This window comes from Drosophila gunungcola, unplaced genomic scaffold (assembly GCF_025200985.1).
Source record: "Drosophila gunungcola strain Sukarami unplaced genomic scaffold, Dgunungcola_SK_2 000187F, whole genome shotgun sequence".
Taxonomy (NCBI): domain Eukaryota; kingdom Metazoa; phylum Arthropoda; class Insecta; order Diptera; family Drosophilidae; genus Drosophila; species Drosophila gunungcola.
Genome location: NW_026453348.1, coordinates 14,890 through 36,884, shown reverse-complemented (window position 1 = coordinate 36,884; position 21,995 = coordinate 14,890). Strand labels below are relative to the sequence as shown.

Below are 21,995 nucleotides of genomic sequence, written 5' to 3'. Positions count from 1 at the left end.
ATTATTGCAACCCTCGCAACTTAATCTCTAAAATTGTCCATTCAACGTTTACTTTGACAAAAGCAGGCAAAATTGGTTTCTCGTACAATAAATTCGAGTCGTTGACGCTTCGGTATCATTCCTTTTTCATAAATATATCGTTTATAATTCAATATAAAAACTAAAAAAATAAAAGTTACCAAAAATAAAACAAATTAAAAGTATTTTTTTTTGCTCGTTTTGTTTTACTTGGTAATATCGTTAACATACATTATATGTAATACATAAATAGAAAGAAAGTGTATATAGGGGTGTTGTTACGTTCAATGTTATGCTAATTGTTTCTGTTGTTCTGTATTCCGTGTGCAACAACAAACAAAATTATAAAATAATAATACATGTCGACCTTGTTCACAAAAAGTAGGAGCATAATAGATTTTAAGTTGTGGTTAAAAATGAAACTTTCCGTTTTTAAATTTAATTAAAATATAACACTGGGTAAGTATTCTTCCTCGTTTGGTTCTTCTCAATTTCCACGATTTTTCATTTTCAGTTATGGAGGAACGTTTACAACACAAACATCCAATTCTTGAGTCTTGCGTCTGTAAGAATGTTGAAAATTAAGATTCTTGTTAATTTTATTACTGGTTATCTACGGTTTTAGCTGCGCAAAATAAGTTATTTTTTGTTGGATTATGTTTGATTCTTTTTTGTTTTGTTTTTTGTTACATACGTGACCGGATACAGACTAAAAGCTACAGTTAATCTTGAATTATCGTTTGTTTTCTGATTTTTGCGACAAAAAAATGTTTAAATTTATTTTATTAATTTTTTAAAATTTTTTTCTCTTTACCTTAGTCTTTAATTTTTCCATTTGTTCTTTGAAATGATAATTGTTAAATTTTGACGCAGCTGCGCTGGTTTTGCCGAAGGGCTGGCGCAATTCGATACAATTTTCTTTTAGCACATGAGCAACAAAATAACAGAACGGTAATAAATAAAACATCTTAGTTCTTAAACAAAACGGAGCACACAATAAAGTTTATGATTCGTTTCCTTGACAAAATAGCACAAAAATTGTGTAAGCTCTGGGTCCACTTAATAAAAAATACAAACATTGATTTTTGAAAGAAATAGGAAATGTAACCGACTATAAATAAATTCAATGGGGAGTAGTTCATAATTTAATTAGCAGTACGTTTTAAATTTTATCATGGTGCTGCATTCAATGTTTCTTCTCTTATTTGATCGTAACTCGTTTAAGGTTTTTTTTGTTCGCGCTATTTACTTTTGCCTTATATGTTTTTTAATATTAGTAAAGTAGTTTCAGCTTTATGGTCTGGAGCCTGGGATGTGCTCTAAAAGTTAAGGGAAGACACTTCTGCGTTTTCGGGGTAGACAACATGTCCCTGATCCGGTTGATTTTGAATAGGCTGCTGGGTTTCCTCAACAACGTGTAAGCCATTTCCATTACGCTTGGTGGCTTCCTCTGCATTGATCCCGCCATTGGTGTTTAAAGTAATTTCAGCTGATGCTACTTTTGCTGCCCGGATTGGAGTGGCTCCCTTAAGGGGTGTAGTCCTACGAGTTTTTAATTCAGCTGGCGATGCCTTAGTGGTTGCGCCTTCTTTTGGTTTTGGTGTCAGCGTCTTGACAGTAGTTTTGGCTGGCGACGCCTTTAAAGGCGAAGACTTCCTCAAAATAGCCGCCGATGTCACGGTGGAGCTACTAGGAACCAGCAGCCGTCGAATTGTGCTCCCATTGCTAGTGGTTGAGTTGGCCGAGTGGGTGAACTTTGGAGCTGGGCGAGCTGTAAAAGTTTTTGCGGTCGTTGTTGTTGTAGTAGTGGTTGTGGTAGTAGAGCTGGTGCTCCTGCCCAAATTAATGGTTGCAGGCTTGGCAGGACTGCGAGCTGAGGGAGAAGTGGCGTTTGTGCTTGGAACCTTGCGTACAGAGGTGGTGGTGTTGGGGATGCTGCGTGGGGCTGTAGTAGTGACTGCCAAACGAGGTTTGCTTGAAGCAGATCCTGCCCCTGACGAACTTGTAACTGGTCTGCGAGCTGCTGCGTTGACTCCAGTCGCCGGTCCTGATCCGATTGTGGCTGGCTTGCGAGCTAAAGTGTTGGACAAAGGGCGAGCTGTTGTCCGAGCTCCGCTCTCCGGTCCAGTTGTTGGTGCACTTTTATTTGCAGTTGATTTGCTGGCTGTAGTCTTAGTTCCCAATGCCGCCTTGCTTACAGGTGCTGTGGCTGGTCGTGTGCTAATTAAATTAGATGCTGCATTGCTGCTTAATGGCTTTCGGGTGGTTGCTGTTAGTGGAGCTGTAGTCGAAGTTTTGGTAGATTTGAAAGATGTACTTGTAGTTTTGGATGCAACGGGGGCGGTGCGTGGGCGAGCAGCGACCGGCTTGGTTGCTTCGGCAACAGAAGTCTTAATAGAGCTTGTTGTGGTTTTCTTGATTGCGTTGGGAGCAGCTGCTGGTTTAGCTTTAGCAGCGGGTTTGATTGCAGCAGCAACTGCAGTAGCTGCCGCAGCAACATTCGCTAATTTAGCAGAAGATGCCGCTATATCCTCTTCCTTCTTTGTTTTTAAAACGGCTTCCATTAATGACTCTCTCATAGAAAGCAGAGCATTTTCAATTTGGGAATTATTCGGTTTCTCTACAGCATCAGGCAGCTTCGGCACCTCTGACCCAACAGGTAGCTCTTGTTCCTCGGAAGCAGCAATCTGCTCTTCTGTTGGAATATGTTTTTCAACAAATATCGGCTTTATAGCGGGTAGCTCTTCTTTCTGAGGAACGGAGTCTCCCACGGCCGGCAGCAGTTGCTCCTCTGGAGGCAAAATCTGTTTCTCCTCGGACACGAGATTTCCATAAATCGGTAGCTCCTTTTGCTCCGCACTCTTACTAGCATCCTGAGCATCCAAATCGAAGCTAATATATGCCGGAATCGGTGGTTCTGGACAAATTAGTTCGTCCTCTAACGACGTTTTCGCCAAAGTAATATCTAGGAGCGGTGCAAATGTTTCGTCATCGTTAGGCCTCGGAATGGGTTCGTATGGCTCCTCTGTCTGCGAAATATAATATTTGTGTGGGGTGAAAGACTGCTAATAGGATATCATAATAATGCAATGCTTAGGAATAATTAAAATCTTAATACTATTAGAAAGCAAATTCCTGGGTTAAAACGCACACACACATTACAAATGCAAACAAATAACAATAATGACAGCACACGATAAAGGACAAATAAAGGCGTAACGAATATTTTAAGCAAACTTAGACCAAGATTGGATTTTCATGGATTTGTTTAAGTCAAAAATGTCTTCATTAATTTTTTTAAGATATGAATTTTTAAACTGAATTGTTAGGAAATCATACGGACACGGCTAGATTTCCTCTACACGTAACGGAAATAACAGTCAGAACAAAAGTGGAAATAAGGAATGGAACAACAAGCGTATTGGCAGAAAAGTTTTTAGTGACTTAGTATAGTGACTTGGCGTTTGGTGTAGGTGAAATGTGAGGAAGGAAAGACGGACAGGGTCGGAAAGTGAGTGTAGCGTTACATTTTTTACGGAACTTTTGCTCTATCACGCAAAGACCAACTCGCAGCACAAAAAACAATGTGCTCTGAAACTCTAAAATGTCATTGACCAGTAAATGCCACTAGCCGGGGCCATTAGCCGTCGGATGGTGCCCGTTCCCAGTTCCACTCTCCCAGTTTCGCCTATAATTTCCCAATTTTTTGTTGCTCGTTTCCCACTTTTAGCCCACTTGGCTGACCAGCTGACTTTCTTTACTACACTTTGGGAAAAAATCTTTTTTTTTTTATAAAGCTTACTATTTTTATACCCGTTTCCCGTAAAAACCTTGTACCCTTTTTTTATATTGTATGTAACAGGTAGAAAGAAGCGTTCCCGACCATATAAAGTATTTATTTTCTCGATCAGAATCAACAGCCATGTCAATCTAGCCATGTCCGTCTGTAGTATTCTAGTAGTTCCTACTAGTATTCTAGTAGTTCCTACGCAGCGCAAGTTTATTTAAAATCGGAGCCACGCCCACTCTAGCGCCCAGAAATCGTAAAAGTTTGTACTGTATGTAAAAATATGTAGAGTGACCTGTTAGCGGGAGGTAAGGGTGCTGCACGAACTTAGCTTCTAGTGTTGGATGGCACCACCTTAACTTCGATTGTTTTGTAGGGGGAATACTTAGTTTGATTGTTGGCTGAGTAACGGGTATCTAAAAGTCGGGAAACTCGACTCGTTCTCTCTTGTTTTTGTTTGTTTCTTTGTCTGTGTTTACCTATGGTTGTTTGTTTTTAATTCATTTAATTAAAAGTAAATAACCAAACAAATGTCGATCAGGATTTTTTGTAATTACCATCTTAATATATAAATGCATATTATATGTTTTTGCGCCATTTTTAAGCCAACAAAACTTCATTTGCTGTCGAAAAAAGTCAACGTCCCCAAACTAAGTAATTCTTTGCATCTGTACAAAATTTCCAAACTTAATACCCATTAGGATTAAGAGCTCTAACATACCAAACAGCTCCAAAAATAAAATTTTGGTTTTTTTAAGTTTTTTGTTTTGCTGTTTTATAATACAATAATTTTTAATAAATAAAGCGAAATAATTTGCAATACAGAACCAACTTTGATCAAAAGATTTTGCGATTAAGATTTTTTTTGGAAGCAATGATTTTTAATAAATAAAGCAAAATAATTTGCAATACAGAACAAACTTTGATCAAAAGATTTTGTTTTACAAACCAAGTCGTACCACCAAGTCACGATAAAAACGCACAAAATTTTTCGTAGTTATCAGCCATATTATAAGAAAATATCTTCTTAATCAAGATAGGCTTAATAGTGTTTTTTTAAAAAATCAATTTTGTGCCCTATTGATATTACGGATAAGCTATACTAATACTATACAACTATATTGTGTCTGGGATTAACTCAGCTGTAATTATTTTCCCTAGTGTAGCACTTTTTGTTAGGCCTACACTGCGGACTCTCGACTTGGACTGTTGCTCAAGCGTAATGGGGTTAAAAGTGAGCTGAAACGAATAAGACCAAAAAAGCATAATGCACAAAAACTAAGCTTGGTCGGTTGGGAGCTCTTTGCTAGGTTGAAGTATATTTCAGTTACTGACCGTGACTCATTGCCTGTCGAAAGCAAGTATGCGAATCAATTATGTTTGAAAATGAGGTAATTTGAAGTTAAAAATATCCCATAGGTAACAAGAAATTTAAAAACCTGTTGTATAAACCTTAATAACAGCGATTATTGTTTGGAATTTTATCAGTGATAAACTTTCGTTGGTACTCAGAGTAAAAACGCCGGCTGGTGTATATTATTGTTTAACACTTGTGATGATTTTGTTTATCTCCGAAAAAATGTTGTCAGCACACACAAGCGCTCATATGTGCATGTGTCCGAATGAATATGAATAGAAATCTATTTAAGCAGCTTGACATTTCAATGTCCGCTTCTGTCGCTGTATTTACAAAACATTTTGGCACTCGAAGAAACCGGCGAATAAAAGTTTAACAATGAGTCACTCAATTATTGTTTTGCTCTCCAGCTTAAAGATGTGTGTGGTGTATGAGAGTGTGTTCCTCCCAAAAAGCAACAAACAACAAAAGCAACGATGACATCAACAATTCCATTTGACGGCAACAGCCCATGCCAATTTTTAGGTTTGTTAATTGCAAAAAGTGAGCAGCAAATAAAGAAATTGTACGAAAGTTTCCGTCAACTTTTTAATAGCGACAGCAGTAGTGGGCAGTTAGGTAGGCAGGACGGAATGAGAGCAGATTTATTGTTGAAATCAAAAATTAAACATGATATACATAGTTACGAATATCAAATTGAGCAGATGGCGTATATTTGCACGAAAAACCACGAATGACGAGGCGATCCAAACTAAACAAGAAAGAAAGCAAACTTAGGCAAGCCGAAGATTTTATACCCTTGCAGCTATTGCAAAAAATAAATATTCTTTAAGTTGAGTTATAAAGATTTTCAGCTCAATTATTCTATCGTTCCTTTAGCAGCTATATGACAAGGTTTTTCGATTTGAATAAAATCCAAAGTTTAATTTTGAATTATTAAACCATTAGAAGGAGACATTTCCGACCCTATAAAGTATATTTATTCTTGATCAGCATCACAAGGAGAGTCGAACTAGCCGTGTCCGTCCGTCCGTCTATTCGTCCGTCCGTTTCTTCGCAACTAGTTTCTCAGTTTTTATGCTATAGGAAGTAGTCTTCCTATTGCATGTAGTATATAAGACGGAACGATAAAATAAATATATAGCATACAGCTCCCATAGGAACAAACGGAAACATAAATGAACAAAATTATAACTTTGCTGTTTTTTTTTTGTTTGTTCTCCGAGATATAGTATTAGTTTTATATTTTAGAATTACGGTTTAAATTTCATTTGAATCGGCCGACTATAACATATAAGGAACAATCGGAATATACAAATAAATAAATGTGAAAAAAAATATTACTTTTTTTTAATTTTTTGAACATAGTAATGGTTTCATATTTCAGAATTACAATTTCGATTGTATTAAAATCGGAAAACTATTTCATATAGGTGCTAAAGGGTCAATCGAATAATTGACCTAAAAATCGTCATAGCTTTTCAATAGCTGCAAGGGTATATAACTTCCGAAGTTTACTTCCTTTCTTGTTTTTTATTTATTTATTTTTTAATATTTTAATTGTTCCTATGGGAGCTATATGATATAGTCGTCCAATTTTTATCAAATCAAACAAAAATACCTCTTGACGAGGTAACGTGACGATCGCACTTTCGACTCCAAAAACTTCTGATATCAAATTTGGGACGACTTTTTTTTATTTTACCAAAAAAATGATTTTTTTTATTAAACTAGTTTTTTAATCGGCTCGCTGCTTTCAAATAGTAAATAACTGCTGATCAAGAACTTTATTCGGTCGGAAATGACTCTTTTACTGCGTTTCAAACTTCTGACTGAAATTATAACACCCTCTGCAAGGGTATAAAAACAAAGAAGCAAGCCACAGTAAAATATCACGTTCGCAACCAAAAAACACCATTTATCTACTCAATTAATAATTATTATTAATCTAGTCTATTACATAAGTTTACAATTTTACTGTTAAACAAAACATAAAATGGAATTGGTAGAAGTTTCTAGCAGCAAGGTTTAGTTGTATAACAAACCAATTAGTATTAAGACTATGTCACCTTACATTTTTGAAATTCGATGTTTGACATGCCTCATTAGAAATCCAAAAGAGGATTGAGACGTAATAACGGAAGTCAGTTAGGAACGGTAGCCATTGGCCGGTGCCCAAAATGAAATGCAAATGACTACCGCTTCTTTTTGGTTTAAGTTAAAAAAAACTATGCACAAAATAAAAATTTAGTGGGACAAAAAAAAAGAATCTGTAAAATGTTCTTTTTAGTTTTTAATATTTGAGAATTAAATTAATAATTGTGAATGCAGAATGAAATAGTTAATGTTTCTTTGAATCTTTGTTTAATAAATTAATTTGCTGAGTAAATATTGCTGAGAAACAAATGGAAAAATTGTTTGCATAAAGAAAGCGACAAGATAAATGAAAAAGCAACGAAGCACAATAAGTTGCCAGCGCACGAGCAAAGAAGAATGTGGCATCGAATCTACCATTTCCAAGCCTGCAGGTTTTGCTTGAATTAAGAATTAAATTAATAATTGTGAATGCAGGTGACAAACAAAAATTGTACGAAAATAAGAAACTTGTTATAAATCTTTGAACAGAAGGAATGGAAGTGCAGTGTAGGGACAAAAAATTTGTAAATTTTTTTAGACATGCGAGCGAATATAGTAACGAGTGCCCTTTGCTCTTTTGGGCTGCCGACTTTGTAATGTCTATTTTTAAACTAGCGAAAATTTTGACACATCGGAATGAAAATGAAGGGGCTCAGAACACAATTAATAATATTCACTTGTGCCCTTCAGGATTAAATAATATAGTTTGTATTGCTCTTCAAAAAAGAAATAGTTTTTGTTTCTTTAAATCTTTGTTTAATAAATTAATTTGCTGAGTAAATATTGCTGAGAAACAAATGGAAAAATTGTTTGCATAAAGAAAGCGACAAGATAGATGAAAAAGCAACGAAGCACAATAAGTTGCCAGCGCACGAGCACAGAAGAATGTGGAATCGAATCTACCATTTCCAAGCCTGCAGGTTTTGCTCGGTGCTGCACATTGTTAATTTTCCTTGTCGATTTATAGAAATTGTTATTTTTGTATCGTTCACCGTTGCTGCATGCATAACACATTAAATAAAGTTATAGGGGTTCCGTCATTTGTCTCTTTTAATTTTGCTTAATTTTTTTGATGATAATATTTCAAGAATCAAACTCCGCAGCAAAGCAACTGAGATTTTATACACTTATCAAACAGTTGTTAGTCATTATCAGGGAAATGCCGATATGCGTTGGTTGTATGTAAAGTGGTTATGACTGCAGTCGGTCCATCAGACTCATAAATTATAAATTCGAGAATTTAATGGAACCCCAACTCAGGCCACATACTGACACTATAAATTATAATACAGGTGGCATAAATAAAAAAAAAAATAATAAAGCAAACAAAGAAAAGGAGAATTAAGAATGAAAAAATATACTATACACAGCGCAAATTGTGTAGGAAAACCGGCAAACGCCCGTGCAACATTTTCGCAGGGCAGACAAAAAACAATTCAACTAAGAAGTAAAGCAATAGTGTTGGTGCCGAGCTGAATAAAACACACTGAAACAAAAACAGTGACTCGCGAAACAACATTACTCTGAAATCGGGTTTGTTGTAAGATTTAAGCGATACAAGCAAACAAAAAATTTCTTATTTCAAAATTAAAACAAAATAAAACTTATGTAAAAAGTCGAATCAGAATTTTCTACTTAATTGTCAATTTCTCCAAAGTGCAGGACATTTTTGGAAAATAAATTGGTGCAACAAAATTTTTTTTGAAAAATGTAAAAGATCATTTTGTTTACTGGTCGAAGTCGAAGAACTCGACCATACCCAGAACTAAAATCTAAGAAGTCGGTTCTTGTTCTGCTTTGTGGATTTAGCTGATGGCATTTTTTTAATGTAGCTGAATTTTATAGAATAGTACATAGGTTTCCTTTCTTTCTATTGATTATAGACCCCCAGAGAATTCAGTGCATTTGGCTTATAAATTCATTCGGTTGGTAATTTGGTAAAGGTCTTCACCATAGGAGTGCTGAGATGAACGAAATATAGACGAAAGAAATTAAGAGAATAGTAACATAATAAGCTAGCCAGCATGAAACGGATTCAACAGCGGTCTGTCACAACATTTTCTATGCTTTTGTGAAAGTACACAACGGACGCAAGAGTGAACCGAATACATACCATTAAAAAAAAGGGACAAAGAAAGATACATATGCAGGCATCCACACTGCAGTTAAATAAACACATTAGAACGAAGGCGCAGCCATAAAACTGACTAGCTTTCTTAGCCAACTCGGACCTGATGTCCGATCATAAACCGAAACACTTCAAAGCAAAGAGCCCCCTATTAACAATAAAAACGGTAAGCTGCATGATGAGTTACAAAAAGGGGAAGAGAAAATTGTACTCAAACGAGCGAATTCATAATAGTGCAAAAAATGAATTACAAAAAAAAAAAAATTCGGTCCAGCAGCTTTGTTTTGCACAGGCAAAAAAAAATTGTTAATAGTAATAAAACACCTGGCCAAGTTTGTTGGTCAGCACACGAACATTGGTTTGGCAATTGGAAAATGAAGTGAAGAACAGCCCGCAGCAAAAAAGACAAGAGCAACGCTCCCTCACCACTTCTGATTTTATGAGTTCTTTAGCATTGGCCCCGAGTTCTATTCAACGTTTAATGCGAAACAAAAGGCATTGTGGCTAATGGCCACTGCCTCTTGCCTTGCATAGATTCCGAGGTTGAAATAATCTCTCAGCAATTGTAAAAGTAAATTTGTCAGACCGAAAACACGAAGACTCATATATTAAAGAGATTACAATTTGAGAACGCTTTTGAAGTGAAAAGGTCCAAATTTAATTATCAATTGTTAATTCTCAATCAATTGTTGTTACCAATTAATTATAGTTTATTAGCGCTTTCAATTAAATGCTTTTATGCATTCGAGTGGCCTTAAAAATTAAGGCGCATAAATGTTAACTGTACAAATAAGTTTTGTAATCGTAAATTATAATAGTAATAAAGCAGTTTAGTGTAGTAGTAAATGTGACAAAAAAAAATTATAGCTTTAACAAGTTTTATGTCAAGCTTCAGGTCATTGTTACTTCACCCTTTACCACCTCTATCGTCTTTTTAGACAATCATTTAATAACCGTAACACTAAAATGACAAATAGTTTTAATACCTCTAGAATAACGGCTATCCTTATTCCTTGTACTTTAATTAACAGCACTTCTATTTCCTGTTTCTTAAAATTTTTCGGCGGTCCGTGTCAACAGCCCAACACTTCGCCTTCCTCCAGCAACGACTTAACTCTATTTTTATGCCAGGAGAAGAGCCCACATATGCCATCAGTTGCCATTCCCCGCAGTCCAAGCCTCCTAACTTCCAGCATCCATTTCAGAACCCGTCTATTGACGCGCTGCAGGGGCCAAAATGCTGCCGTAAAACATCTTGTCTCCCGCTTTCTTTGAATAACTATTTTGTGTACGCGAAATTCTGAGTGTGGTGTAAAAAAAATCTATTGAACTTGGCAGAGTATTTTTCCATTTTATAAATACACATTAACCAGACGAAACGAAGATGAGCAATGTATCTAATAGCCTGATTCCATTGCCGCATTAGTGGACTTTTTAAATGTGCCTGATTCCATTGGCGCATTAGCATTTAGTTAATGCTACTCCGACATGTGAGTGGCACGAGCAGCTGATCTGGGTTTGTTTACTTTAGCATTTTGGCCAATGGAATCAGGCTATTAGAAACGGCAAAGCGTTCATAAGTGTCGTTTGCCAACACAGCTACGTTAATAAATGCTACCACTCAAACTCAATTCTCCTGCGAGCGATTATTGCAAACTAACGAAATGATAGATTTATAAATTCAATTGTGACTAACATTACTTTTCAGTGGAAATGTAAATTTAGAGGAGGCACTGACAGTAGTAAGCAATATATTATCCTGCTCATAATGATGCCGAAACTATTTTTTAACTTGATATTTAAAATGGTAAAATTAATCGTCAAGAGTTTTCTCAGTTTGAGACTGTCTCGCTAGGTTGCATTGGCAATCGAGTTTTAAGTGCTCCGCTGCTGGGGTTTTTTGCCAATGAACTCTATTCCAACTCAGCCCAAACAGAGCAAAATTAGCAGCACCACCACGGTTTATAATAATCACAAAATGTATAGGCCTTCAGTTGTTCGGCTTTTGGCTTTAGGATCCTCATCGGTTCTCATGAAAAGCCGTAAAATTAATCAAATTTTTTACAAATTCACATTCAACAAGAAAGGAAGCACACTTCGGCAAGCCGAAGTTCACATACCCTTGCAGCTATTTCAAAAATTAAATATTCTTGAAAACATTAAAATTATGATTTATTGCGTATATGCTTAAAAGCATTAGAGCTATTATGATTTGCTGCTCAGTCATTTGATAGTTCCTATGACAGCTATACAATATCGTTTTCTGATTTTAATAAAATTAAAATCGTTATTTTAAACTATCAAATTATTAATAATTCAAAAAAAATTTTAAAAAATTACAAAATAGAAGGGTTAAATTGAAATAAATTTTTTTGTTAATAATTTTATTGTTTTTATGGCAGCTATATGATATAGTCCTCCGATTTTGATAAAATCTAAGCCGTAATTCTGAAATATTTAAAAATAACTATATGTCGAAGAACTAAACAAACAAGAAAGGAAGCAAACTTTAGCAAGCCGAAGTTCATATACCCTTGCAGGTATTGCAAAAATTAAATATTCTTGAAGATATTAAATTTATGATTTATTTGCGTGTATGTTTAAAAGCATTGACGCTATGATGATTTACAGCTCAATTATTTGATTTCCTATGGCAGCTATATTATATCGTTTTCCGATTTTAATAAAATTAAAAACGTAATTCTGAACTGTCAAATAATTAAATAATCAAAAAGAATTTTTTAAAAAAAATTGCAAAATAAAAAAGTTTAATTTTTTTTTTATTTTTTTTTATATTTTTATAGTTTCTATGGGAGCTTTATGTTATAGTCGTGCGATTTTGATGAAATTTAAACCGTAATTCTGAAATATTTAACCATTACTATATGTCGAAGAACTAAAAAAAAAATTAAAAAATAGTTTGTTCTTCAACACATAGGAATGGTTAAATATTTCGGAGTTACGGTTTAAATTTCATCAAAATCGGACGACTATATCATATAGCTCCCATAGAAATAATAAAAATATATAAAATAACTATCTAATAATTGCTTCAATGCTTTTAGACATATACGCAAGTTAATCATAATTTTAATGTTTTCAAAAATATTTAGTTCTTGCAATAGCTGCAAGGGTATATGAACTTCGGCTTGCCGAAGTTTGCTTCCTTTCTTGTTTTTATTTGTTTTTCCGATTGTTCCTATTTAAGCTATATGCTATAGTCGCCCGATCCGGCTAGTTCCGACTTATATACTACCTGCAATAAAAAGACAACTTTTGGGAAAGTTTCATGCAGATAGCTTTAAAACTGAGAGACTACTTTGCGTAGAAACGGACGGACAGACGGACGACGGACATGGCTAGGTCAACTCTCCTAGTGATGCTGATCAAGAATATATATACTTAATAGGTTCGGAAATGTCTTCTTGACTGCGTTGCAAACTTCTGACTGAAATTATAATACCCTCTGCAAGGGTATAAAAATAAAAGAAAAAAATGTTAACTTCTATAATTTACAATTTTTTAAAATTCTTTTGGACATAGTAATGGTTTAATTTTTGAATTACGCTTTTAATATTATTAAAATCGGAAAGCGAGATCATATAGTTGCCATACGACCGATTGAATAATAAATAAAAACATTATTTACTGTATTTTTGTAATGTGCATACATAAGGTAGAAATCCGGATCTTTAAGAATTTTCGTTTTTTTTAATATTTTTTTCTGAATTAACATTATGTTGAGAATATTCTGCACAAATTTCAAGTCAATCCGAGTTTAACTAACGGAGTTACAGCGTTTCAAACGACCGTCCGATTTACCAGATTGTTCACGTATGAAAAACTTTAAATCGATTTATCTGAAAATGTTTTTTCGAAGTTCGTGAACATGATAACTTAAAATTTACTGAACCGATCCTATTTAAAAATTTGAACATAACTTCTTCTCATAAATCAGCAGATAATGACGAAGAGTTTTTTTTTCTGTTTGTTAATAATAAGTAAAGCTCGATTTTTGCAGCTAAAATTACGTTTTTCCCTTCAAAGTGGTAAAAAAATAGAAAAAGACTCTGCGTCATTACCTCGAAAAATTCATCAGCTTTAAAATGCACATAAATTTTTTTTCAGATAATTAGTTCACGTGTTATGATGTTCACCGCCAACCACATTTTTTTCAAGGCGCCCCCGAAGATTCAAGATTATACCGGCTTATTTCTAATTCTTTTTATACCCTTGCAGAGGGTATTATAATTTCAGTCAGAAGTTTGCAACGCAGTGAAGGAGACGTTTCCGACCCTATAAAGTATATATATTCTTGATCAGCATCACTAGTAGAGTCGATCTAGCCATGTCCGTCTGTCCGTCCGTCCGTCTGTCCGTCCGTCCGTCTGTCCGTCCGTCTGTCCGTCCGTTTATATGCAAACTAGTCTCTCAGTTTTAAAGCTATCTGCATGAAACTTTCCCAAAAGTTGTCTTTCTATTGCAGGTAGTATATAAGTCGGAACGAGCCGGATCGGACGACTATAGCATATAGCTCCCATAGGAACAATCGGAAAAATAAATGAAAAAAAATTATAACTTTGCTGTTTTTTAATTTTTTTTCTTAGTTCTTCGACATATAGTAATGATAAAATATTTCCGATTTACGGTTTAAATTTCATCAAAATCGGACGACTATAGCATATAGCTCCCATAGAAATAATAAAAATATATAAAATAACTATCTAATAATTGAGCTGCAGATCATCATAGTTTCAATGTTTTTCAGCACATACTCAAGTAAATCATAACTTAAATGTTTTCAAAAGTATTTAATTAATGCAATAGCTGCAAGGGTATATGAACTTCGGCTTGCCGAAGTTTGCTTTCCTTCTTGTTTCTTTAAATTTTTTTTTAATATTCTTTAAAAGTTGTATAAAAATATGTAATTAATCTAAAAAAAAATAATATTATAGGGTTCGCCGCAAAAAAATCACAAAAATATGTTCTTTAGATTTGGCAAACAAAAATTTGTAAATATCAAGAACCACAATTCTGTGGGTTCAGTATTTACATTTTGCACATCAAATATCTTTTGGGTCACATACACAATTTACGCTTTGCGCCGTTTTAAATTACAAATTCGCTCAATTACAGGCATACAGAACTAATTTACTTTTATTTTAGCCTGACCGTTTTCATTCCATTACATCTAAAACAATGATTGCGCATGTATGTAAATTGTATAAATTTTAATTAAGACGAAAGGTTTAAGCAATTGACATGCAAAATTTGTGAATTGTTGCGCAGGCGAAAGTTGCTTCCACAATATTTTTAATTGTTTTAATAATACAATTTTTTTAGGTTTAAGTTTTTAGTTTCTTTCACGTTTTTTTCGTAAGCATTGTAGGCGCGACGATATAAACTGATTTATAATTTAGACGCGTGAGCCAATTTGAGTATTTGTCATGTCTTTGTCTAATATGTTCGCCCGTTTAGAGTCAGGCGCATTTGATAAGGGTTGCTGTTATTAAAAGCTTTTAGTGACCGATGGGACACAAGTCGAAGTGCATTAGATGCTAACAATAGATTGCAATAGATGTTTCTAGCAAAGTATTTTTGTAAAATATTTTTCATTTAACTTAGTGAAAGTTAGTGTTTTTGTTTATAATATTTTTTTATTAAAAATTGCTGACCAAGATTAATTAAGACAAAAAGGTTTTAGCAATTAACATGCAAAATGTGTGAATTGTTGCACAGGCGAAAGTTGCTTACACAATATTTTTAATTGTTTTAATAACACAATTTTTTTAGGTTTTAGTTTTTAGTTTCTTTCACGTTTTTTCGTCAGCATTGTAGGCGCGACGATATAAACTGATTTATAATTTGAGTATTTGTCATGTCTTTGCCTAATACGTTTGCCCGTTTAGAGTCAGGCGCATTTGATAAGGATTGCTGTTATTAATAGCTTTAAGTGACCGATGGGACACAAGTCGAAGTGCAATAGGTGCTAGCAAAAGATTGCAATACACGCTTCTAGCAAAATTTTTTTGTTAAAAATTTTTCAGAACTAATTTTCTCTTATTTTAGCCTGACCGTTTTCATTCCATTACATCTAAAACAATGATTGCGCAAGTATGTAAATTGTATAAATTTTAATTAAGACGAAAGGTTTTAGCAATTGACATGCAAAATTTGTGAATTGTTGCGCAGGCGAAAGTTGCTTCCACAATATTTTTAATTGTTTTAATAATACAATTTTTTTAGGTTTAAGTTTTTAGTTTCTTTCACGTTTTTTTCGTAAGCATTGTAGGCGCGACGATATAAACTGATTTATAATTTAGACGCGTGAGCCAATTTGAGTATTTGTCACGTCTTTGTCTAATATGTTCGCCCGTTTAGAGTCAGGCGCATTTGATAAGGGTTGCTGTTATTAAAAGCTTTTAGTGACCGATGGGACACAAGTCGAAGTGCATTAGATGCTAACAATAGATTGCAATAGATGTTTCTAGCAAAATATTTTTGTAAAATATTTTTCATTTAACTTAGTAAAAGTTAGTGTTTTTGTTTATAAAATTTTTTATTAAAAATTGCTCACCCAATTTTACTAAATTGATTTTTAAGACAAACAATCAAATTAATTAATAAATTAAATCAAGCAATTAAAATGAAATGACCACTTGATACTACCCAAAACACTTGAAAATTCTTAATGGTCTTGTGTTTTTTTTTTGGTAATGACTCCGGCAGAAAATTTCTTGTTGTTCCCTTGTTTGTTAGAAAAGTCGGTGGCAATATTTTTGAAACGCTAATTTTCCCGTAGTATTTTATTGTTTATGAATATACAGCAATACATAATTGGTATTTAATTAAAACTACTCATAATTTTAGAAGTCGCTAAAATATCTGTTATGGAAAAAAAGATTTTCTTACTAGTTTTTAATAAGTTTTAAGATAAATAATTGAATCTTTCATAAAGGACCTATTTCTATTGCGGTAAGTAGTCGGACCGGGACGTAGAAAAAAATTAGACAAATTTTAACATTGTTTTTTTTTCAATATACATAAAAACATACATACACTACAACCTTCATTTATTTTTTAATTTTTTTTTAAATGTTTGAATTTAAATAATTTATTTTGTAATTCAATTTTAATTAATATTAATTTATTTGAAGAAACTTTTTTTTTGAGTACTTTTGTACATTAATTTTACACAACAAAGGTTAATGGGCAAATTTAATTTATTTCAAAAAACTCATATTTATGTGCACTTTGTTTTAGGATTTACGTAAATTTTACACAAGTCACAAGTCAAACTTCCATCGGAAGTGGTAGTATAAAAAAGTTAGGGACAAATCACAACAAGATTTCTAACAAGAAAGGAAGCAAACTTCGGCAAGCCAAAGTTTATATACCCTTGCAGATTTTGCAAAAATAAAAGAAAACTCTTTAAAACATCTAAATATTGAATTTTATGAGTACCCTTTAAATAACATTGTAGCTAAGATGATTTTTACCCCTATTACTCGATGGTTCCTATGGCAGCTACATATATGATATGTTTCCCGATATGCTTTACTCTTTTGTTTAATTTTTTTCCCCCGATTGTTCCTATAAGAGCTATATGTTTTAGTCGCGCGATCCGGCTCGTTCCGACTAATATACTACCTGCAACAGGACAACTTTTTGGAAAGATTCATGCATATAGTTTTAAAACTGAGGGACTAGTTTACGTAGAAACGGACGGACAAACAAACGGACATCGAGCCTCCTAGTGATGCTGATCAAGAATATATACACTTTATAGGGTCGGGAATGTCTCCTTCACTGCGTTGCAAACTTCTGACTAAAAATTTAACACTCCCTGCAAGTGTATAAAAGTACACGTGCATGGTAATAACGGTGTATATGTGTCACCCAATTAAGTAAGCCCAAAGTTAAAACCGTCCACTCTCTCCGACTTCTTTGCACTTATCTGTTTTAAACCGTCTATCTCTGTTTATCTGTGCAGTTGTTGTTGCTGTTGTAATTATGAAAGCCTGTCTGTGTGTGTGCGTTGGAGCTGGAATTTGCAACGAAGCGAAAAGATTGCCAACTCTTGCAGCAGTTGGCAACGCCATTTACTGTTATTTTTGTTGGTTCTGCTCATGCAGATTGCAGACGGAAAGCAAAAGAGAACGAGAAGAGAAGGAACTACAGAGAGGGCCAAGTTTCATTTGAGTACATACAAGAATCATTGACCGCAACTCAATGCAACTCAAACCCAATAAGAACGGAAGTCACGAACGAAAAGTCGGAAATACTGTGTATTTATTTTATTTCGTAAAATTTCTATTCATTTTGATTAGAATTACTCTTAGGCGGGTTTACGTCATTTTAAAAAATGGTAAATAAAAAGCAACAAACAATTAACAAAAAATTAAAAAAGTTACCTTTTTTTTAATTTGAGCACTATTATATTTTTTCGCCAAAACAAGTATACAATAATTTTATAGATTAACTTTTCAAAAGTAAAAGGACAACTACCAACACATAACCTTCAAAACAACAGAGTACCCAATACTCCTGCCCTTTTTTTGTATGAAATGAGTGACAGTCAAGCAGGCAACTAAAACGACCCCACCCTAATGCAACGAAGAAAGAGAGAGCGTAGCAAGAAAAAATACTCAATACATTACACTAAGGCCTCAAAGAAAACTCTTGCTGGTAAAAATAAAAACTGGCTTACATTTTTTTATGTTAACATAAATAAAACTTGAATTTTTTGTTTTTCCGTTACTAGTTTATGGTAAAATTAGCTAAAATCAGAGACTATTATTGCTGTTTTTTAAATTGATTTTAAATAGAATTCTTCTTAACGTTGGTTGCCTCTGTAGGTCCAAGGTTAAATGTATTTAGCAAAAAAAATAAAAAGATAAGTTACAATAGACGGACTTTAGCTCAAGAGCAGTACGATATGTCGTTTTTTAAATTTAGTTTCATTAACACAGTATACAAGTTAGACAGCTGACTAGCACACACAAATTTAACGTCACGATTGATTCATAAAATTTTAACTTGTTTGAAAGATAGCAGCAGCTCTTTGAGTGCGCAGTAGTAAACATATGGAAATTTAATATTGAAAACTATATTTTAAAATAGCATTAATTTTTATTATTTATGGGAATTCATATTAGCCAAATCCTGTTTTATGTTTGCTTTAATAAGCAACAAAAACAAAACTTTTTTAATTAGGACTTTTATAACTGGAACGATACAGAAAAAGACAACAACTAAGAACATTTAATTAAATTTTCTCTAGAATAACACGTAAACCAAAGTAGCATACGTTTTCTATTTTTTGACACAAAGACTTTTATATTTATAGAAGTTAACCCATAGCTATGGAAAAGAGAACAGTCAATGAGGGGAGGATTTGCGAATCTAAGGAGTGGCGGGAGCATATGCACATCAGGAGCAGAGACAAAGGTGTATACCAACAAATTTAATGATTATTTTTTACGCCAGTGTCCAGGTGAAAAGCGAAGACAAAATACAAAAACAAGCGACAAAGGGATGAAAGTTTTGAGTCCAACAAAAGCGATAAATCGAACGCAACCCAAATGTATGGTCATTAGGGGTAACAGGTACATACTTACTTCTGTCATTTCCTATTATTTTTAGCTTACCAGTTCAGAAGACCCAAAGAAATTTGAATTCCGACTCAGTACGGTTTGCTGCACGGTGTCGCTCATCAGCAAACTATGGTTGGTAAACATTTCGGAGCTCTCTCCAGGGAGCTGCTCCTGCTCAAGCTTATCGTCATTTTGGGCTTCAATAGACGTATGCTCGAAGTAAAAAGAAGCCTGCATGAGATTCTGGTCAGAGTTATTAAACAATCCCTGTCGATCAAGCTCTGGCTGGAACTCCTGCTGGAATTGGAGCTCCTCAATAGAAGGCGACTGCGAAACAAGCTCCTTTTCTTCCACATGTAGCAGCTCCTTTTCGTCACCAACCTGAGTTGGCAAGGGTTGCACGGAATTTAGTATATCTTCAATGGAGGCGTTGTTGTCCACATAAAGCGGTTGCTTTACGATGTCGCCGCCGGCGGGCAACTGATCTAGTGACAAGTCCAAATCGACACTAGTCTCCGGACCGTGATCCAGGACATCCGTTGAGGCGGCTGGTTCAGCGGATCCTACACCGTTCAGCAGCTGCATCTCTAAGTGTCCTGCGTTAAAAATATCCGATTCCTGCTCCAGTTCGTGGGGTCTCTTATCTGCCTCAATGTCAAATTCCCGTTCATCGGGCACTGCAATAGCATCCATGTTTTCCCTGGCGGAGCCCTTGCGGGGGCTCTCCGCCACCAGATCGTCCAAGGGGCCAACAGCCAGCAGCTGGCGGGCAGGCAAGCCGAGTAGGGGTTCCTCCACGGCGGAAAGAGGAGACGAGGGATGGGAGCCAGTGCTAGGGATAAAAGCAACAGCATTGGGATTCAACTGGGAGTGGTTTTCCTCCACTTCCTGCACAAAATCACAGTTTTCCTTGTTGTCTGAGCACTGCAGCAATTCTTGGACAACTGGCTGGGGCTCCAGCACTATCTCCTCCTGCTCCAAGGGTGTGGGATTATTCTCGCTGAGACTGCTGGTTCCGTAAGTGGTGGCCACAGAGCTTAGCTCATCCTCGTCCTCTTGATCTTGGGACTGCATCTGCTGTTGTTGATGCTGTTCCGCCAACTGATCTGCCTTCTTGGGATGCTGCTGATCCTGGGCCGGCACTTCTCCCGTGGAAGTCGTGGTGTTGGAATTCGTGGAAAAGTCACCATCGTTCTTAATAACTTCTACATCCTCCTCCTCGTAGGCCAGAGTAAAACCAGCGGCGGCACCGTTTCCCAGAATTAAATCCTCAGACGGTCGGCCGCCACTGAATCCGTTGCCAGTTTCCAGCGACAGTTGCTGCTGTTGCAGCTTCTCGGTCTGCTGCACCTCGTGAATGTACTTCCACTCCTCGTCATCATCGACATCGCCAGCCCGCTGATCCGATTTGGAGGACGCGATGCCAGGAGCAGAGTGTTCTTCTTGGGCAGTGTCGGCCAAATTAAGATGCTGCTCGCCGGCGCCCCCGGAAAGTTGCAGACTCTCGGCCAATCGGTTCTGCAAGTAGTTGTCAAACTGAGCGTTGTCCTCGTGGTGCTCCATTCTCAAGTATTTGTCTGCAATTACTTATTCGGCCAACAGAAGCAGCTATTGCTGTGAGATGATTCAGCTTGTGATTCACACGACTGCGTTTTATTTCTCGATTTCTCGCTTTTTGGCGTTGCCTTTCTTGCAGATTCTCGCACTCACACAGTTACACTTGCTCTCTCACACACGGGCGGTGAGAAAGAGAGACGTAAAAAAGGAACTGGAATTTTTGACTGTCCTTCCTTCCACTTGTTCAGCACAGCACTCAAGCTCCAACGATTTGTCGAATTTAATTTATTTTTCTCTTCCACGCTCACAGTTTACAGTCTGCAGGGTTTTTCTTTCCGTAATTTCCGCTTTGGTTCTCCTTTTTCTTCGTTTCAGTTACTTTTGAATGCTTGACGACAGACTCTGTAGAGATGGGAAAACTTCGATGCCATTAATGTTATCGATGTTTTTAAAAATAAGGGTGACCAATGCAGTTAGGAACAATATACCCCATAAGGTAATAGCCGGACTCCATTGGCACTTTAAAACGCATTAAGTCTAATGCGCATTTGATTGCACATGGAATCCTATTACGCGAAATGCTGCATTCAAAATAAATGCGAAAATTAAATACAACTACAAGCCATTTGCCCAAAGGTTTAAAAAAAAACTACTAAAAAACACCATTATTTAACAATATATTGTTAGTGCCACCACAACAACAGCTGGCTTCTATAAGCAACGATGGCGTAATTTTTTATTTCTATCGAACTTAAAATCTATTTTGCAAAAAAATGACAAAACAAGAGCAAGCACAGCAAACATGGTCTTGCTGGATTTTCTAGCACAAAACATTTTTTGTATACGGGGATCTTTGGTCTTTTTTGAAAACGGTTTGGTCTTCCCAGCCTTGTCGAAGAAGTTTTCAAATGCCATGTCCACTTATGCGCCAATCAATAATTATTTTTAGTGTGCAATAATTAATTAAGTATAAAGCTTAGTTAAAGTGAGAACACATTCTACTGTTATAATTATTAAAACTTTATTGTTTTTAGATTTAAAACCATGTTTAAATTTTTTGTATTATTAGTTTTAAGTTATGATTGCATTAGGGCAGAAGCCTAGAACTTTACAGATGGAATGCATGAAATGGAGTGAAACCAGGCTAGAGATAGAGTGAAACGGTAACAGCAACAAAAATTAATCATTTGCGGTCTTATCGATGTTTTAAAAAGGAACATCGATGTTTTCCCATCTCTACTCTGCCTTCCCTCGGCAGCAGCCCTGCCAATTGCTTACCATTTTCTTAACAGATATGTTAATATTTTGTTAACATTTCATAATCTTTGTTTTTTCTACAGAAATGTAAATGTTAATAAGACATTATTTTTTCTGTTTGGTGCCGGTGAAACGGTCACAAGTAAGACCACTCAGCCT

At 35.3% G+C, this 21,995-nt stretch overlaps 1 protein-coding gene across 1 annotated transcript; it reads right to left on the bottom strand.

Annotated features, from left to right (window-relative positions):
- Window positions 1-76: 76 nt before the first annotated feature.
- On the bottom strand, window positions 77-20,995 carry LOC128265946 (205 kDa microtubule-associated protein). Its single transcript, XM_053002192.1, has 2 exons — window positions 19,077-20,995; window positions 77-3,047 (listed from the first exon to the last, which is right to left on the bottom strand). Exons 1-2 carry the CDS (start codon window positions 20,583-20,585, stop codon window positions 1,338-1,340), a joined length of 3,219 nt encoding a protein of 1,072 aa, XP_052858152.1. The 5' UTR covers window positions 20,586-20,995; the 3' UTR covers window positions 77-1,337.
- Between the last annotated feature and the right edge of the window lie 1,000 nt (window positions 20,996-21,995).